This window comes from Mauremys reevesii, linkage group 1, assembly GCF_016161935.1.
Source record: "Mauremys reevesii isolate NIE-2019 linkage group 1, ASM1616193v1, whole genome shotgun sequence".
Classification (NCBI taxonomy): Eukaryota; Metazoa; Chordata; order Testudines; family Geoemydidae; genus Mauremys; species Mauremys reevesii.
Window position 1 is genome coordinate 137,378,866 of NC_052623.1, and position 13,925 is coordinate 137,392,790.

General features: G+C 44.5%; 1 protein-coding gene across 8 annotated transcripts in view; it reads left to right on the forward strand.

The window, feature by feature from the left end:
* Positions 1 to 13,925, forward strand: part of FRMPD4 (FERM and PDZ domain containing 4) — a 451,884-nt gene that overhangs the window by 346,680 nt on the left and 91,279 nt on the right. For all 8 annotated transcript variants that reach the window (XM_039498317.1, XM_039498329.1, XM_039498310.1 and 5 more), the window contains one exon: positions 9,793 to 9,953. In XM_039498317.1, the coding sequence (XP_039354251.1) occupies positions 9,793 to 9,953 (161 nt within the window). The remainder of the gene's footprint in view (positions 1 to 9,792; positions 9,954 to 13,925) is intronic.

The following is a 13,925-nucleotide window of genomic DNA, read 5'->3' on the forward strand; positions in this document are numbered from 1 at the left end:
CTGTTACCACCTCTCCTGTTATGCATAGCTCCATCCCTCCCTGGAGAGTCTCTTGGCAGGATTTGGCAGGAAAGTCTCTTCCCACCTACCCATCCCTGTTTGTCCCTTTTCTCCTTTATCCCTCAGTGCCACTGAGAAGTACTATGTCACTTCCATTATGTGGCTTGTGCCCCAGGTGTCTTAAGGCAGTGAGCCAGGCTAAAACTTTAAATACACAGAGGCCTGAAAACGTTTGAGTGTAACTTGAGAGAAAAAAAACAAACACTTTCAAAGGCCAAGTTCTTAGACAACAAAACAAAATTCAAGCAAACAGCTGCTAATTTGTGGATGTAGTTTGAATGTGAAGTAGGGCTTATTTCCAAATGCTTTCATGATTTGAGTCTAACAGATTGCACAACTGTTTACCTTCCTAAGGCAGCATTTAGAAGGAAGCTGTAATATATTTAATATCCTGTCATCAACATCAGAGTGGTACCTGTCATTATAAAATATCTGCAATAGCAGAATATCTCTCCCAATACCTGCCTGAAAATGAGGGTAAAACACTGCATTTTTCCCTTTCAGGTCGGTAATCATGCAGGTTCTGTTTGTTAGGATTTTGTTTCATTTTATCTTGCTCTGGGGTATACATCACATGGGAAGTGGAGGAGGAGGAGAAGGAGTCTGGAAAATGTTTGTGCATGTCAGATTTCACTGTATCCAATTTCATGAAAAAGCTGCCGACGACTTCTGAAACCAGCAAAACCTTTTTTCTTTCTAATTACATTTTCACCATATGCTCATCCAGATGGCTTATATTGACATGTTCTAGGGTGTTATAAATGACCTTGCTTTAGAGAATTTAACCACTGAAGAAGCTTATGAAAAAATAGAATTGACACTGACAGAAAAATGATCAGAATCTTTTCTTTCTAGGACAATTCTTCCAATTATTTCTTTTATCTGTGGTATTGACCCAGACGCTCACACAATTAGTCAACTTTTGTCAGGCATCACCATTCATTGCAACAGTGGAAATACAGGATCGGGTTTTATTGACGTCTAGACATTAACTCCTTCATGAACTGATTAAAATACGTTAGTTTCTAAAAAGTAATTCTGCAATTCCAATTGTGAATTACCTTCATCTTTACTGGACAGTAGAAGAGTGTATGTAGCCACCAGATTCTCTTTCAGTAGTAGTAACTTTACTTAACAGCCTATCTAAATATTTTAATATCTTGTCCAGTGTTCCTATTGCCAGGAGAAAAATAAGCAAGCTTGATGCATGTTTGTTGAGTGCATTTAACTGCCCTAATTCTAAACAACGTGCATGGAATCTCAGAGTATAAATTAACTTAGAGAAAAAGCACATGTGAGGGTACAAGGGACTGGGGAAAGGGATATAGAGTGTCTCATCTCAAGGTTATTAGTTCAAAATAGGCCAGGTTGATAGTGACCACAAGTTGCTACCATCTAGTTTTTTAGGTAGTCTTTGTGAAATGAGTTTGATGGTCTTATTCCAGCTCTCAGCCACCATAATTGGCTTCAATTGTCATAATTGCTGTGGCAGTCTCAGCAAAGGCAAGGACTGAATGGGTATATAGGCAATGTCAATCAGTGTTGCCATGTCTCACAGTTTTATCCCAAGTCTCAGGATATCAAGTATTTGGAGGTTTTACTTGACACCGCAGCTTCTGGAGATGAGGGATTATGTACAAATCACAGCTTTCAGCTAAAAAAAATTCTGGCACTCAGCAAAGGAAAGCTCAAAAATGTGATCTGAGAACACCCTCATGGGTCAAAATACAGGAAGAAAATAAAAGGAACCCTAAACTTATTATTTCAAAAAAAAATCTCAGAATTAAGTCAATCTCTGGATTTTGGAAGGCATGACTCATTATTTTTGAATGTTTGGGGTTGGCAGTCTTTCTTCTGTCCTTTGCCCTGTGCTGAAGTACACTGCAAGGGCATTGTGCAGTGTATCTAGGACTATATCTACATTGCAATTCGGAGGTGTGATTGCAACCTATGTAGATCAATCTAGCTCAGTTGTGTCCACACCTGCTGCAGTCACACCTCTGAATTCAGCATAGACATATCTTAAATGTGAATAAACTTTGCTCTTTATGCCTGTCAATCTGGCAGCTTTCGTATGTGGTAAATTCACAACAAGTTTTTAAAAAATTTAAAATAAAAGAAAATATAATTTAGCTGAGCCTCGTAAATTAAATATTGTTTGGAAATAGATAAGGGTTTGATCAATCCACCTCTTTTTCTTACAGACCATTCCATTTTGTTACATTAGTCAGACACCCACAAAATACTGACTTTGCCTCAACCTCTGACTTAGATATTATTCATTCAGGCTAAGATTTTCCAAAGGGTTTAAGGTACCAACTTCTTCTGAATGTCAAAGAGAAAATTACAGCCTTAATCAATAATATACAGCCCTGATCTTTTAATTCATAAAAATGAGGTTTCTACAGTCACGGTTGAATAATATGGATACCATTGTAACCAGGGCAGGAAGTCTTTCTGCTGGAAAATCCTACCTCCGTTCCAATCCAATTGCCAGTCACTCAGTAGTCCAAGAGATCTGACATTTCTGTAGACTCTCTCTCTCTCCTTTCAGTTATTGAAACAGACTGCATCTACCAAATTTCAAGGCAAAAACTATATTAATAAGGAGTTGAAATTGAGAGTACAGATCAGTAACAAAATCTACATTAAGTGATGTTGTAATTATCCCAAACCAAGCATTATAAACCCATGAAATTCAGTGTTCAGATTAAATTTAAAAGAATTCCAAACATGCTGAAGTATGAAAAGGCACAAATGAGGTATACAAACAACTTTAGCTCTGGGCTGTAGTGACATGCGACGGGGTGCGACTCACCACGGCGGCACCTCCTACTGGGAATTAGCTCTGCACCCTCTTCTGGTGGTGTCTCGCCCACCAGCATCTCTGCTCCTGGACCCACGTCACTCCCAGGACCGTGGCGTCCCCTTCATGACACTGCCCTCCGGCTGTGCCATGCTCCATGTTCTCCCCTTCCGGGAGACCTACAATCTCTGCCCAACCACTTCCCCCAGTGGCAACTGCCGTCCATTGTCCTGGGGCTGCTTCCCATGCAGCTCCAGCACCCTCTTCTGCCCTTACCTCGGGGCCTCAGCCTGCAGGCTCTAGCAGCCAGCCTGGAGCTCTCTCTGGCTCCCCAGTCCCTGCTTGCAGCACTGAATTGTCTCAGGTGCTGGGGCTTCTCCCTTCAGGTTCTAGTCAGCTACTGAACTCTGCTCTGCCTGCAGCCTTTCTTATATGGGCCTGCCAGGCCATGATTGGCTACTCCTCTCAGCCCCTTTCTAATTGTCTGCCTCTGGCACAGCCTCCCTAGGGCTGCTTTTAACCCCTTTTCTGCCATTGAGGGCCCCATCACATGACACTGTGCAATAACCATATGATTATGATTACTGAATGTTAGTAACTGTAGTCACAGATTATATTAAATTTGTCAAGACACATTAGAATTGTTTTCTGTCTGGGTATCATTGCAGGATATAGATAAAGTTGTCGGGGCGTCTTAACTATGCATTTCCGAAATAGCGTGCATGATAATTGCAATATACCTGTAATGTATTTTACCCTAAAATTACTGATACATATTCTCAATCTGAACTCCATTTTAACTAGTTTTTGTCTGGGAATTTCTTTGGGTATTTTTGTGGTTTAAAATTAAAAATTTCACTCATGGACCTCAAAGAGAATGTTCCTATGTAAGATGTCTAATGAGTGGCAGATATTGCTTTAAAAAATGTAAACACTTATGGCCAGACACTCGAGTATGCTCTGGCTGTTTTATGCCACTTTGAAGCAGTGCAAACCAAGTAGAGCATACTGGCCAGTTAAGCTGGGTTTGCAGTTTCTTTGCAAAGCTGCTGGAGTACTCCCAACCCAGGTTTCCCCTCCCTCTTCTAATTTCCCCCTTCCTGTCACCCCTCACTACATTCCCCTGTACACATGCGCACACACCAGTTTTCACCTTCCTTTTAAACCCCCACATTCTTCTGTGTGCATGCGCGCGCACACACACACACACACACACACACACACACAAATTCCTTCCCTTGTTCCTCCCTGTGATGAGGTTCCCTCACCATTTGTGGCACCTCCTCCTGGCCATCCTGGGGATTATCTCTGCCAGATGCTGCACCCTCCTCAGCAGACTCTCTATCCATCTTCTCAGTCTGTAGCTTCTCACACTCTTAGAGTGGCAGCCCTCTTGTGCTCACGGAGCAGAGGGCCCATGGCTTGGCCCTCCAGGAGGTCTTTAAGGCCCTCCCCTTCCAGGGAAATCACAGTCCCTCTGGACCAGTTGCCCAGCAGACATCGCCAACACCTGGTGCCACTACCCGGTGGCTGGTAGAAGCCAAGCCTGCCCTCTACACTGGGTTCCAGCCCAGGGAACCTATAACTTGTAGTCAAGGCATGTACTATCCTTGCAGCTGTTTCCTTGGGCCTCTTCCTACGTACCTGGCTCCCCTCTCTCTTTGGGTTTGCCAGCCCACTCTCCGTCCTCTCAGGGATCAGAGTGGTAGCCGTGTTAGTCTGTATCAGCAAAAACAAGGAGGAGTCCTTGTGGCACCTTAGAGACTAAAACATTTATTTGGGCGTAAGCTTTCATGGGCTAGAACCCACCTCATCAGCTGCATGGAGTGGAAAATACAGGAGCAGGTATAAGTACATGAAAAGATGGGAGTTGCCTTACCGAGTGAAGGTCAGTCTAACAAGACAATTCAATTAACAGCAGGATACCAAGGGAGGAAAAACTACTTTTGAAGTAACAGTAGGGGGAAATTAGTATGGCGGAAATTAGGTTTAGGTTTTGTAATGACCCAACCACTCCCTGTCTTTATTCTGGTATGTTCATGGCTGTGAATTTGGCAGGGCTCTAACCATGGTGCTACAACTGGCACCTCAATATTGAGCAGATCGGAAGAGGAAAAGTATCTGTGTCAACACCTGCCAGCCATCACAAAGCTTTGAGTAGTCATCTTATCTCTAATAGGGGTCTGTCCTAGGGAAACCCCACCTGGAGCACCCTCCCTCAGTAGGCCATGGCACAACAGGCATACCTGCCTCAGTTTCCCTTCTTCAGAGTCCCCAGTAACTCCACTGGAAGCTTTCTTTACCCAGACAGTCACCCCAGGCTTTCTGCTCTGTGCATTGCAATCCACTCTTCCTAGTGGGAATCCCCACAGCCTCTCTGGAGGGAATTCATTCTCATCAGGGGAGCCTCCTTACTCCCCCTGTCCCTCAGTCCTCTCCATTCCTCTGGCTCCAGCTTTACAGCATGGAGATGTCAGTGTATAAGTCTCGCTGCTGCTCCCCTGCCTTCAGCCTTTCCCAGGAACCTCCTACAGGGACTCCCGCAATCTCCTGATCTCTGACAGCACTAGAGTGCCCTTTCCTGCGTTCCTTCAAGGACATCCCCACTCTGCATTCCAGATGCCCTCTCTTAAAACCCAGTTAGGAAATAGCTGAGGAATCACAGGTGCACTGACCTCTTCCTCCTTAAAGGGCCAGTGCCACCCTGTGAAAGAGTCATATACATTCATCTTGCTGTTCGCCTGTAATCCTTCTGGATAAGGTTCCTATATACAGGAGTGTTCTGTACAGACATTTGTGGAAGTGTAAATTGTGGTGACTTACTAGATGATATTTTGTAGGTGGATAGCCTTAAAAAAAAATCACTAAAACAGGCTGCGCTACTCAAAATCATGATTGACTGCTCCCTGCTGATATTCTGTTTTAGGCTTTGGATAATAGATACTGTGCTGCCACTGGGGATTCTTAAGATAAGATGATGCAAAGGATGGAACCATGCATCAAAGAGCACAGCTGCTCCTTTGAACAGCCCCTGTTCCTGTTGTAGGAATTTGTTATCTGGGATGCTACAGTTGCCACCATTTTCTCCTTATTCAATCCAGACTAAATGCTAGAGTACCTGGAGACCTAAATATACAAAGGCAGAAAAGGACAGCAATCCTGAAAGGCTAGTATTTTTCCAAGGCTCAGGCACTGGCTTCCAAATCACTCACTTATTCACCATTTTGTAAATACTTCACTTTATTGATGGCAGCCTCAAATGATGAAGAACCTGTTACAGAAATGAAGACTACAATCACCAGGAGAAAATGATTAGACATAGGACTTTAACATAATTTAGAGGAGAATGTTGTAGGGATTTCAACTGAGAGATAAAGAAAAATAAATGGAAAATGTTTGAAACCTCATGATCACTACCCAAGTGCAGTTTAAAAACTTAAATAGGCAAGTTTCTGAAATGTCAGTATCCTCTAAAACAGGGTCTTGATTAAAGACAAGAGCTTTGGAAACCCAAATCCATAGCTGGAATTGATTCTGGGGGACCTGAAGATACTGACATAAGTACTATATTTCAACCACTATAATCAAAATAGATGGCAGATTTTCTAAACATCATATATAAATTGACCCAATATTAATAGAAAAATGTTACAAGATTCTCAAGGGTGGAAGTAGGAGACAGGGTGTGGGCCAGTTGTTACTAACATTGCTTGATGTATAGGAAAAGAGGGAAATTACAGGCTTAACTCACTCATTGTCATAGTTCCCAGGCCACAAGGGGCCATTGTGATCATCTAGTCTGACTTCCTGTATAACACAGGCCATAGAACTTCTCCAAAATAATTCCTAGACATATCTTTTAGTAAAACATCTAATTGTGATATTAAAATTGCCAGTGATGGAGAATCCACCTGACCCTTGGTAAATAGTTTCTAATGTTAATTATCCCCACTGTTAAAAATATCTCCTTTATTTCCAGTTTGAATTAGTCTAGCTTCAGCTTCCAGACACTGGATCATATTATACCTTCCTCTGCTAAATTGAAGAACACATTATCAAATATGTATTCCTAATGGCAGCAGTGTTCCCTCTAATTTTTCCCACCCATGTGCAGAATGAATTTTGTTATGTGCACCAATATGGAGGTGATGTGTGACTCATCACCTCCATATTGGTGTACATAACAAAATGTATGTGGTGGGGTGGGGCCAAGGGGTCTGGAGTGTGGGAGGGGGCTCAGGGCTGGGGCAGAGGGTTGGGGTGCAGGGTGGGAGGGCTCTGTCTGGGGGTGCAGGCTCTGGGGTGGGGTTGGGGAGATGAGGGGGGTTGGGTGCAGTGGGACTCCCTGGGGCTACGGTGAGGAGAAAGGACCTCCCCCCCCCCCCCCAGCTCTCTCTCCCTGCAGCAGTACCTGGGCTGGGAGGGGAGAGAGGCACCTCTCCCTGCTGTGGCAGGTCCAGGCCAGGCTGGGTCGGGGCCAGGGGATGGGCGCCTGTCCCCTGGCCGCGGCAGATTCAGCACTGTGCTCAGTCAGGGCCAGGGGAGGGGCACTGTGGCGGGCCTGGGGTTAGGGGAGAGGCATCTCTCTTCGCCGCAGCCCTGAGTGTCTGTGCGGAGCTTAATAGGCATCTGTGTGGCCATGCAGCTTAGAGGGGAATTTAGCATGACTGTACTTACAGACTGTAATTAAGTCAGCCCGTAACCTTCTCTTTGTGAAGCTAAATATATTGAGCTCCTTTAGTCTATCACTATAAGGCATGTTTTCTAATCTTCTAATCATTCTCGTGGCTCTTCTCCGAACCCTCTCCAGTTTATCAACATCCTTCTTGAATAGCGGGCACCAGAACTGGACACACTATTCTAGAAGTGGTTGTACTAGTGTCAGCTTTGGAAGTAAAATAACCACTCTATTCCTACTCAAGATTCCTCTGTTTATGCATCCAAGATTTGCATTAGCCCTTTTTGCCACAGCATTGCACTAGAAGCTCATGTTCAACTGTTTATCAACCATCACCCCCCAAATCTTTTTCAGAGTCACTGCTTCCCAGGATAGAGTCCCCCGCATGCAGTATGTACAGTCTACAGTCTTTGTCCCTCGATTTAGCCATATTAAAACACACATTGTTTGCTTGCACTCCGCATACCAAGTGATCCTGGTAGCTCTAAATCAGTGACCTGTCTTTTTCATTATTAACCACTCCCCCAGTTTTTTTTGTCATCTGCCAACTTTAGCAGTGATGATTTTATATTTTCGTCTAGGTCACTGAAAAATATTAAATAACGCAGGCCAATTTAGAAATAAAGAGATAAGATTCAAAATGTCTAAGGTGTTCATTTTTGTCATATGTGAGCCGTACTATACAAACTAGGAGAAAATACATTTCTAGTCATAGAATAAGCTGGGACAGGACAGCAGGTTCTTTTTTGCTGACTCACCTTAATGCAAATATTAGGACCCTGCACAGAGGTACAAAGCTGTTTCAGCTGACTCGCTATGACTCAGACTAAGTCCTATTAGCGCCAACCATGACTATAAAAAGGCTTGATCAAGGGAACCCATGAGCATAGATGGAGAGTTTCCTGCAGGGAGAAACTTTGGAAAAATACTGAGGCTTGTTTTGTTGGTGCTTTTTAAGTTAACAATAAAAGCTAACTACAGGAACAGAGAACATTTGTACCAGTACCAGTGGGAATGTATAAGTGTGTTAGGTGTAGGGAGGGAAAACCACCAACTTGAAGAGGCTTTAAACATGGAAGGATGATTGGTGCACACAGCTTTTCTACATATTAACAATTACACATACATTTCCTGGGGTGTTCTTGCGGGAATGTGAAAACCTCAATGCTTGAAGATGGAAAGAGAGGGAAGGTGAGGTAGACCTCTGAACCTGAATGAAACCCCACCCAAATCTCATTTATTATGAATGTTTTTTATGATATAGAGGGAGGTGGTGTTTGAGTCTGCTATTATTGAAGTCCATATATTCCTAAGGAGACTGACTTTCAAACTGACAATATGTCACACTGGATGACTTTCCTGTTCCTTAACCTTTTCTGCTCAAAAAAGGTGCTTAACTGCACGATCTTCTCCTGCCAGATAAAGACTTCTGTTTTCTGGGATATGACTTCGATAACTTAAATTAACTGATTTTAACCATTTCTTATGCAGAGTTTGAGTGTGACATTCTACCAGAATAAACGGAGACTTATCTTTTTGAGGGTTGATTTTACCTAGTACTGTAATAAGAAGACAAAGCTATCACCAATTGTTGTTGTTTTCCTTCTCTTCTCTTCTTTTTTTTTCATTTTTCTTTCTCCTCTGTATTAATCTTCTTTTGATCCAAAAACAAATGATCTAGTGTTCTAAATATACAACTGAGTGTTACATTTGTTTCCAGGGTGCTTGAGGCTGCTCAAATATATGCAAACTGTGCTGAATGTTTTATACTTAAGGCTGCACGTTGACTGGGAATGCCCTCTCCTCTCACACATGTTACAGTAGAGAATTGGGCACTTCATTTTCTGGAATGTAATTGTAATGTTTTAAATAAATACAAGGTTGCCTTATTTTCCTCCTCTCCCTGGCAAATGGAGGATGAAAAATTCAAAATACAAAAGCGGAAACCTTGATTTTTCTTGTATATTTAGAGCTGGTCAAATTTAAACTGTCAGATGTGGGAGTTGTGTGCAGGTACAAGTATTGGTTAGCGAATTAGCTCTTTAGTTTGAGATATTATTAACCTCTGTGTAAGAAAACTAATGCAAAAGATTGTAAAACATTAAACAAACTGAGACTTTGGTTCTTTCAGAGAGACTATCTCAAATATTCCCCCTATCCTGTAAGTGTAAGGTGTTTGGCTTGCATAGGTACCACAAAAACACATTTTAATGATCCTTTCCTTTTTTTCATTCATTTTTCCCCACAGTCACATGACACAGTCGGCCACATTTGAAGACCCTCGAATAGAGAGCTGCCAAATCACCCCTCCAGCCCCTCGTAAAGTGGAAATGAGGAGGGATCCTGTGCTGGGATTCGGTTTTGTGGCTGGCAGTGAAAAACCAGTTGTTGTACGCTCCGTAACACCAGGTATGATTTTTCCCCTTGCCTGGCTCCAAAAGCAGGGCTTTGAGACTTTACTAACTCCCTTTCTGTGCTGGCTGTATTGCTGGCAGTGAGATGGATGTGCTCAGATTTACACCATGACTGCATTGACTTTTAATGTTGTCTGCTAAGAGATTTGATTTCTTTAGAATTGCCTTTTTAAACTGAATTTAATGTAATAATTTTGAACTTGTATTTACACTGACTGAGGCCCACTGGGACCGAATACTATGGCACATGTGAGTATTATTAATGCATTCCAGCAGCCAAGTGAATTGTGAATGCTAGATAGAATCATAGAATATCAGAGTTGGAAGGGACCTCAGAGGTCATCTAGTCCAACCTCCTGCTTAAAACAGGACCAATCCCCAGACAGATTTTACCCCAGTTCCCTAAATGGCCCCCTCAAGGACTGAACTCACAACCCTGGGTTTACTAGACCAATGTGCAAACCACTGAGCTATCCCTCCCCCCTAGCGTTCTGAGGGTATGTCTACACTGCAGTTAAAATCCTGCAGCTGGCAGAGCCAGCTTTAGGAAGTGCGGGGCCCAATTTGAACAGTTTCGATGGGGCCTCGGCAGGGATGACCAAAAAAAAAAAACCCCCACGTGGGGCTTGTACTCACCGGGCGGTGCTCCGAGTCTTTGGCGGCACTTCAGCGGCGGGTCCTTCACTCGCTCCAGGTCTTCAGTGGCACTGAAGGACCTGCCGCCGAAGACCCAAAGCAAGCGAAGGACCCACCGCCGAAGTGCAGCGGATGACCCGGAGCGCCGCCAGGTGAGTAAAAATTAAAAAGGCGCCTCTAGCCAGGGAAGGGATTCTCACTGGGCGCGGGGCCCTCTTAGGCGTGGAGCCCGATTCAGGGGAATTGGTGGAATTGGCCTAAAGCCGGCCCTGCTGGCCCATGCCAGCTGCCCTGGGCTCAGGTGCTCAGGCTGCAGGGCTGTATAATTGCAGTATAGGCATTCGGGCTAGGCTGGAGCTCGAGCTCTAGGACCCTATGAGGTGGGAATATCCCAGAGCTCGGGCTGCAGTGCAATTAAACAGCCCCGCTAGTCTGAGCCCCATTAGCCCAAGCTCCGCGAGCCTGAGTCAGCTGGCACAGGCCGCGCACAGGTGTCTAATTGCTGTGTAGACATACCCTGAATTCTGATATGCTGACGTGCCTTTATAATGATGGAATGGTGTCAGATTGGAGGGAGGTCTCAAGTGGGGTTCCACAGGGAACTGTTCTGGGTCTGGTGTTGTTTAACATCTTTATTAATTATCTAGATGTAGGTATAGAGAGCATAATGATCAAGTTTGCAGATGACACAAAGCTAGGGGACAGTTGCCAATACTTTGGAGAATACAGCTAAAATTCAAAGGGATCTTGATAAATTGGAGGCTGGGCTATAGACAACAAAATGAAATTCAACAAAGACAAATGTAAGGTCCTACAGTTAAGAAAGAAAAACCAAATGCACAGATACAGAATGGGGGAGAACTGGCTTGGCATCAGCACTGCTGCAAAGGATCTGGGAATTGTGGTGGCTCATGCCCTCAACATGAGTCAGCAATGTGATGCTGTTGCAAAAAAAGCAAATGCAATTTTGAGTTGTATTAACAGAAGTATAGCATGTAAGTCATGGGAGGGAATAGTACTGCCCTACTCGGCAATGGTTAGGCCTCAGCTGGAGTACTGTGTCCAATTTTGGGCACCAGAGGATGTAGAGCAGTGTTTTTAAGACTTCGGGTTGCGACCCAGTACTAGGTCACAGCATGTCAGCCACTGGGTCACTCTGGTCAACAGCGCCAACCGGGACATTAAAGTTCCGTGAACAGTGCTTCCCAGCTAAGGCAGGCTAGTGCCTACCTGTTTCAACACCGCGCTGTGCCCTGGAAGCAGCCAGCATTGGGTCCAGCTTCTAGGCAGAGGGCCACAGGCCTCTGCACACTGCTCCCACCCCGAGCACCAGTTCTGCACTCCCATGGGCCAATGGGAACTGGGGGAGGCGGTGCCTGCAGGCAAGAGTCGTGTGAAGCCGCTTGCAGGCCTCCACCTAGCAGACAGACCTGCTGCTGGCCACTTCTGGGGAGCAGAGCAGTCCGTGGTGCCAGGACAGGCAGGAAGCCTGTCTCTGCACACTGGCTGTGCCCTGACTGGCAGCCACTGGAGGTAAGCCCACGCCCCAATCCCCTACCCCAGCCCTGAGCTCCCCCAAACCTGGAACCCCTTCCTGCACCCCAAACTCCTCATCCCTGGCCCCACCCCAAGCCTGCACCCCCAGCCCAGAGCCCTGACCCCCTTCTGCAACCCAACCCTCTGCCCCAGCCCTGAACCCCCTCCCACACCCTGAACCCCTCATTCCCAGCCCCACCCTGCTGCCCTCACCCCTGCACCCCAACCCTCTGCCCCAGCCCTGAGCCCCTACCACATCCCCAGCTCCATTGGGTCACAGGCATCAACAATTTTCTTCAACTGGGTCCCCAGAAAAAAGTTTGAAAACCACTGATGTAGAGAAATTGGAAAGGATCCAGAGGCAAGTACCAAAGCTGATCAAAGGGATGGAATACAAACCATATGAGCAAAGGCTGAAAGAACTGGGTATGTTTAGCTTGGAAAAGGAGAGATTAAGCGGGGGGGCTATGATAGCAGTCTTCAAATACTTGAAAGGCTGCCATAAAAAAGATGGAGAAAAGTTGTTCTCTCTTGCCACAGAGGGCAGGACAAGAGGCAATGTGTTCAAACTACAGCATAGCTGATTTAGATTAAATCTCAGGAAAAACTTCTTAACTGTAAGAACAGTAGGACAGTGGAACAGACTGCCTCGAGAGGTAATGGAAGCTCCTTCATTGGAGGTTTTCAAAAGGAGGCTGGATAGCCATTTGTCTTGGATGGTTTAGACCCAACAAATCCTGCATCTTGGCAGGGGGTTAGACTAGATGACCCTTGCAGTCCCTTCTAACCCTACAGTTCTACGATTCTGTAAGGGCTTGTACTTCAGAATATTGTTTCTCGCTGTACTCGTTCCAAACCCATAAATTTGTTAGCAGCAAAAAGCCAATATCATAGTTATTACTCTTAGCCATTACTGTTGTTTGACTTTACTGGTTGACCAACTTCATTTAAAGGAAGAATTTTATTTGATTTTTATTTCTATTCTGTATAGTTTCTTATACCACCCTCCTTGCATAGTTTCTGAACCTCTTCCACTGTGCATTCAGTTATGTGACTAAACTATGTTATGTATAATTCTTTCTTCTCTCATCCACTCATCAGGGTGAGAACTGAGTGTGCAGCATAGGGTTTCATTTTGGTAGGGATTTTGTTGTTTTTTGTTTTCTTTATGGACACTGCACTGTGTTTATATTAGAGAAGGCAAGATCAGAGAAATGTACCTTTCACTTGTCAGGGAAGGTGGTGAGGTTTGTGACAACCATTAGTTCCTGGGGGAGTTCGTTCCACAATCTCAGACTGGCCCCTGAGAAAGCTCTGTCTCCTATATAGAGGAGTTTTGCCTTTGTGATAGAAAGTTCAATTGTGCCTGACGAATGGAGTTGTTGATCATGGTCTTTATCCCGAAGTTTTAGGCAAACTTATAGACATGCTGGGCCCAGGCCATAGATTGCCTTGAAGACAAGGACAAAGACCTTGAACTTTCAATATTCTTTTGGAAGCCACTGTAGAGAGCAGAGGACAAGCAAAACTGCCAGTAGAACATCTAAATGTGATTTGCCCAGGTGTGTGCACAAATGGTGTTTGTACTGCTTGCAAATAAAGCAAATTATGCAGTTAGGATCTGGCCCCCCTGAAGTCCTGATTAATTTCAGACAGTTCTTTCCCCCGAAATAGCTTTACTTAGTGTAACTCTCATATTTAAAGCCCAGTTGGGGAAGCATATTTATATTCAGTCACCAAAGTAAGAGCGGGGACAAATACAGTGGAACCTGTGTGCATTTGTTCATAGCGAAAC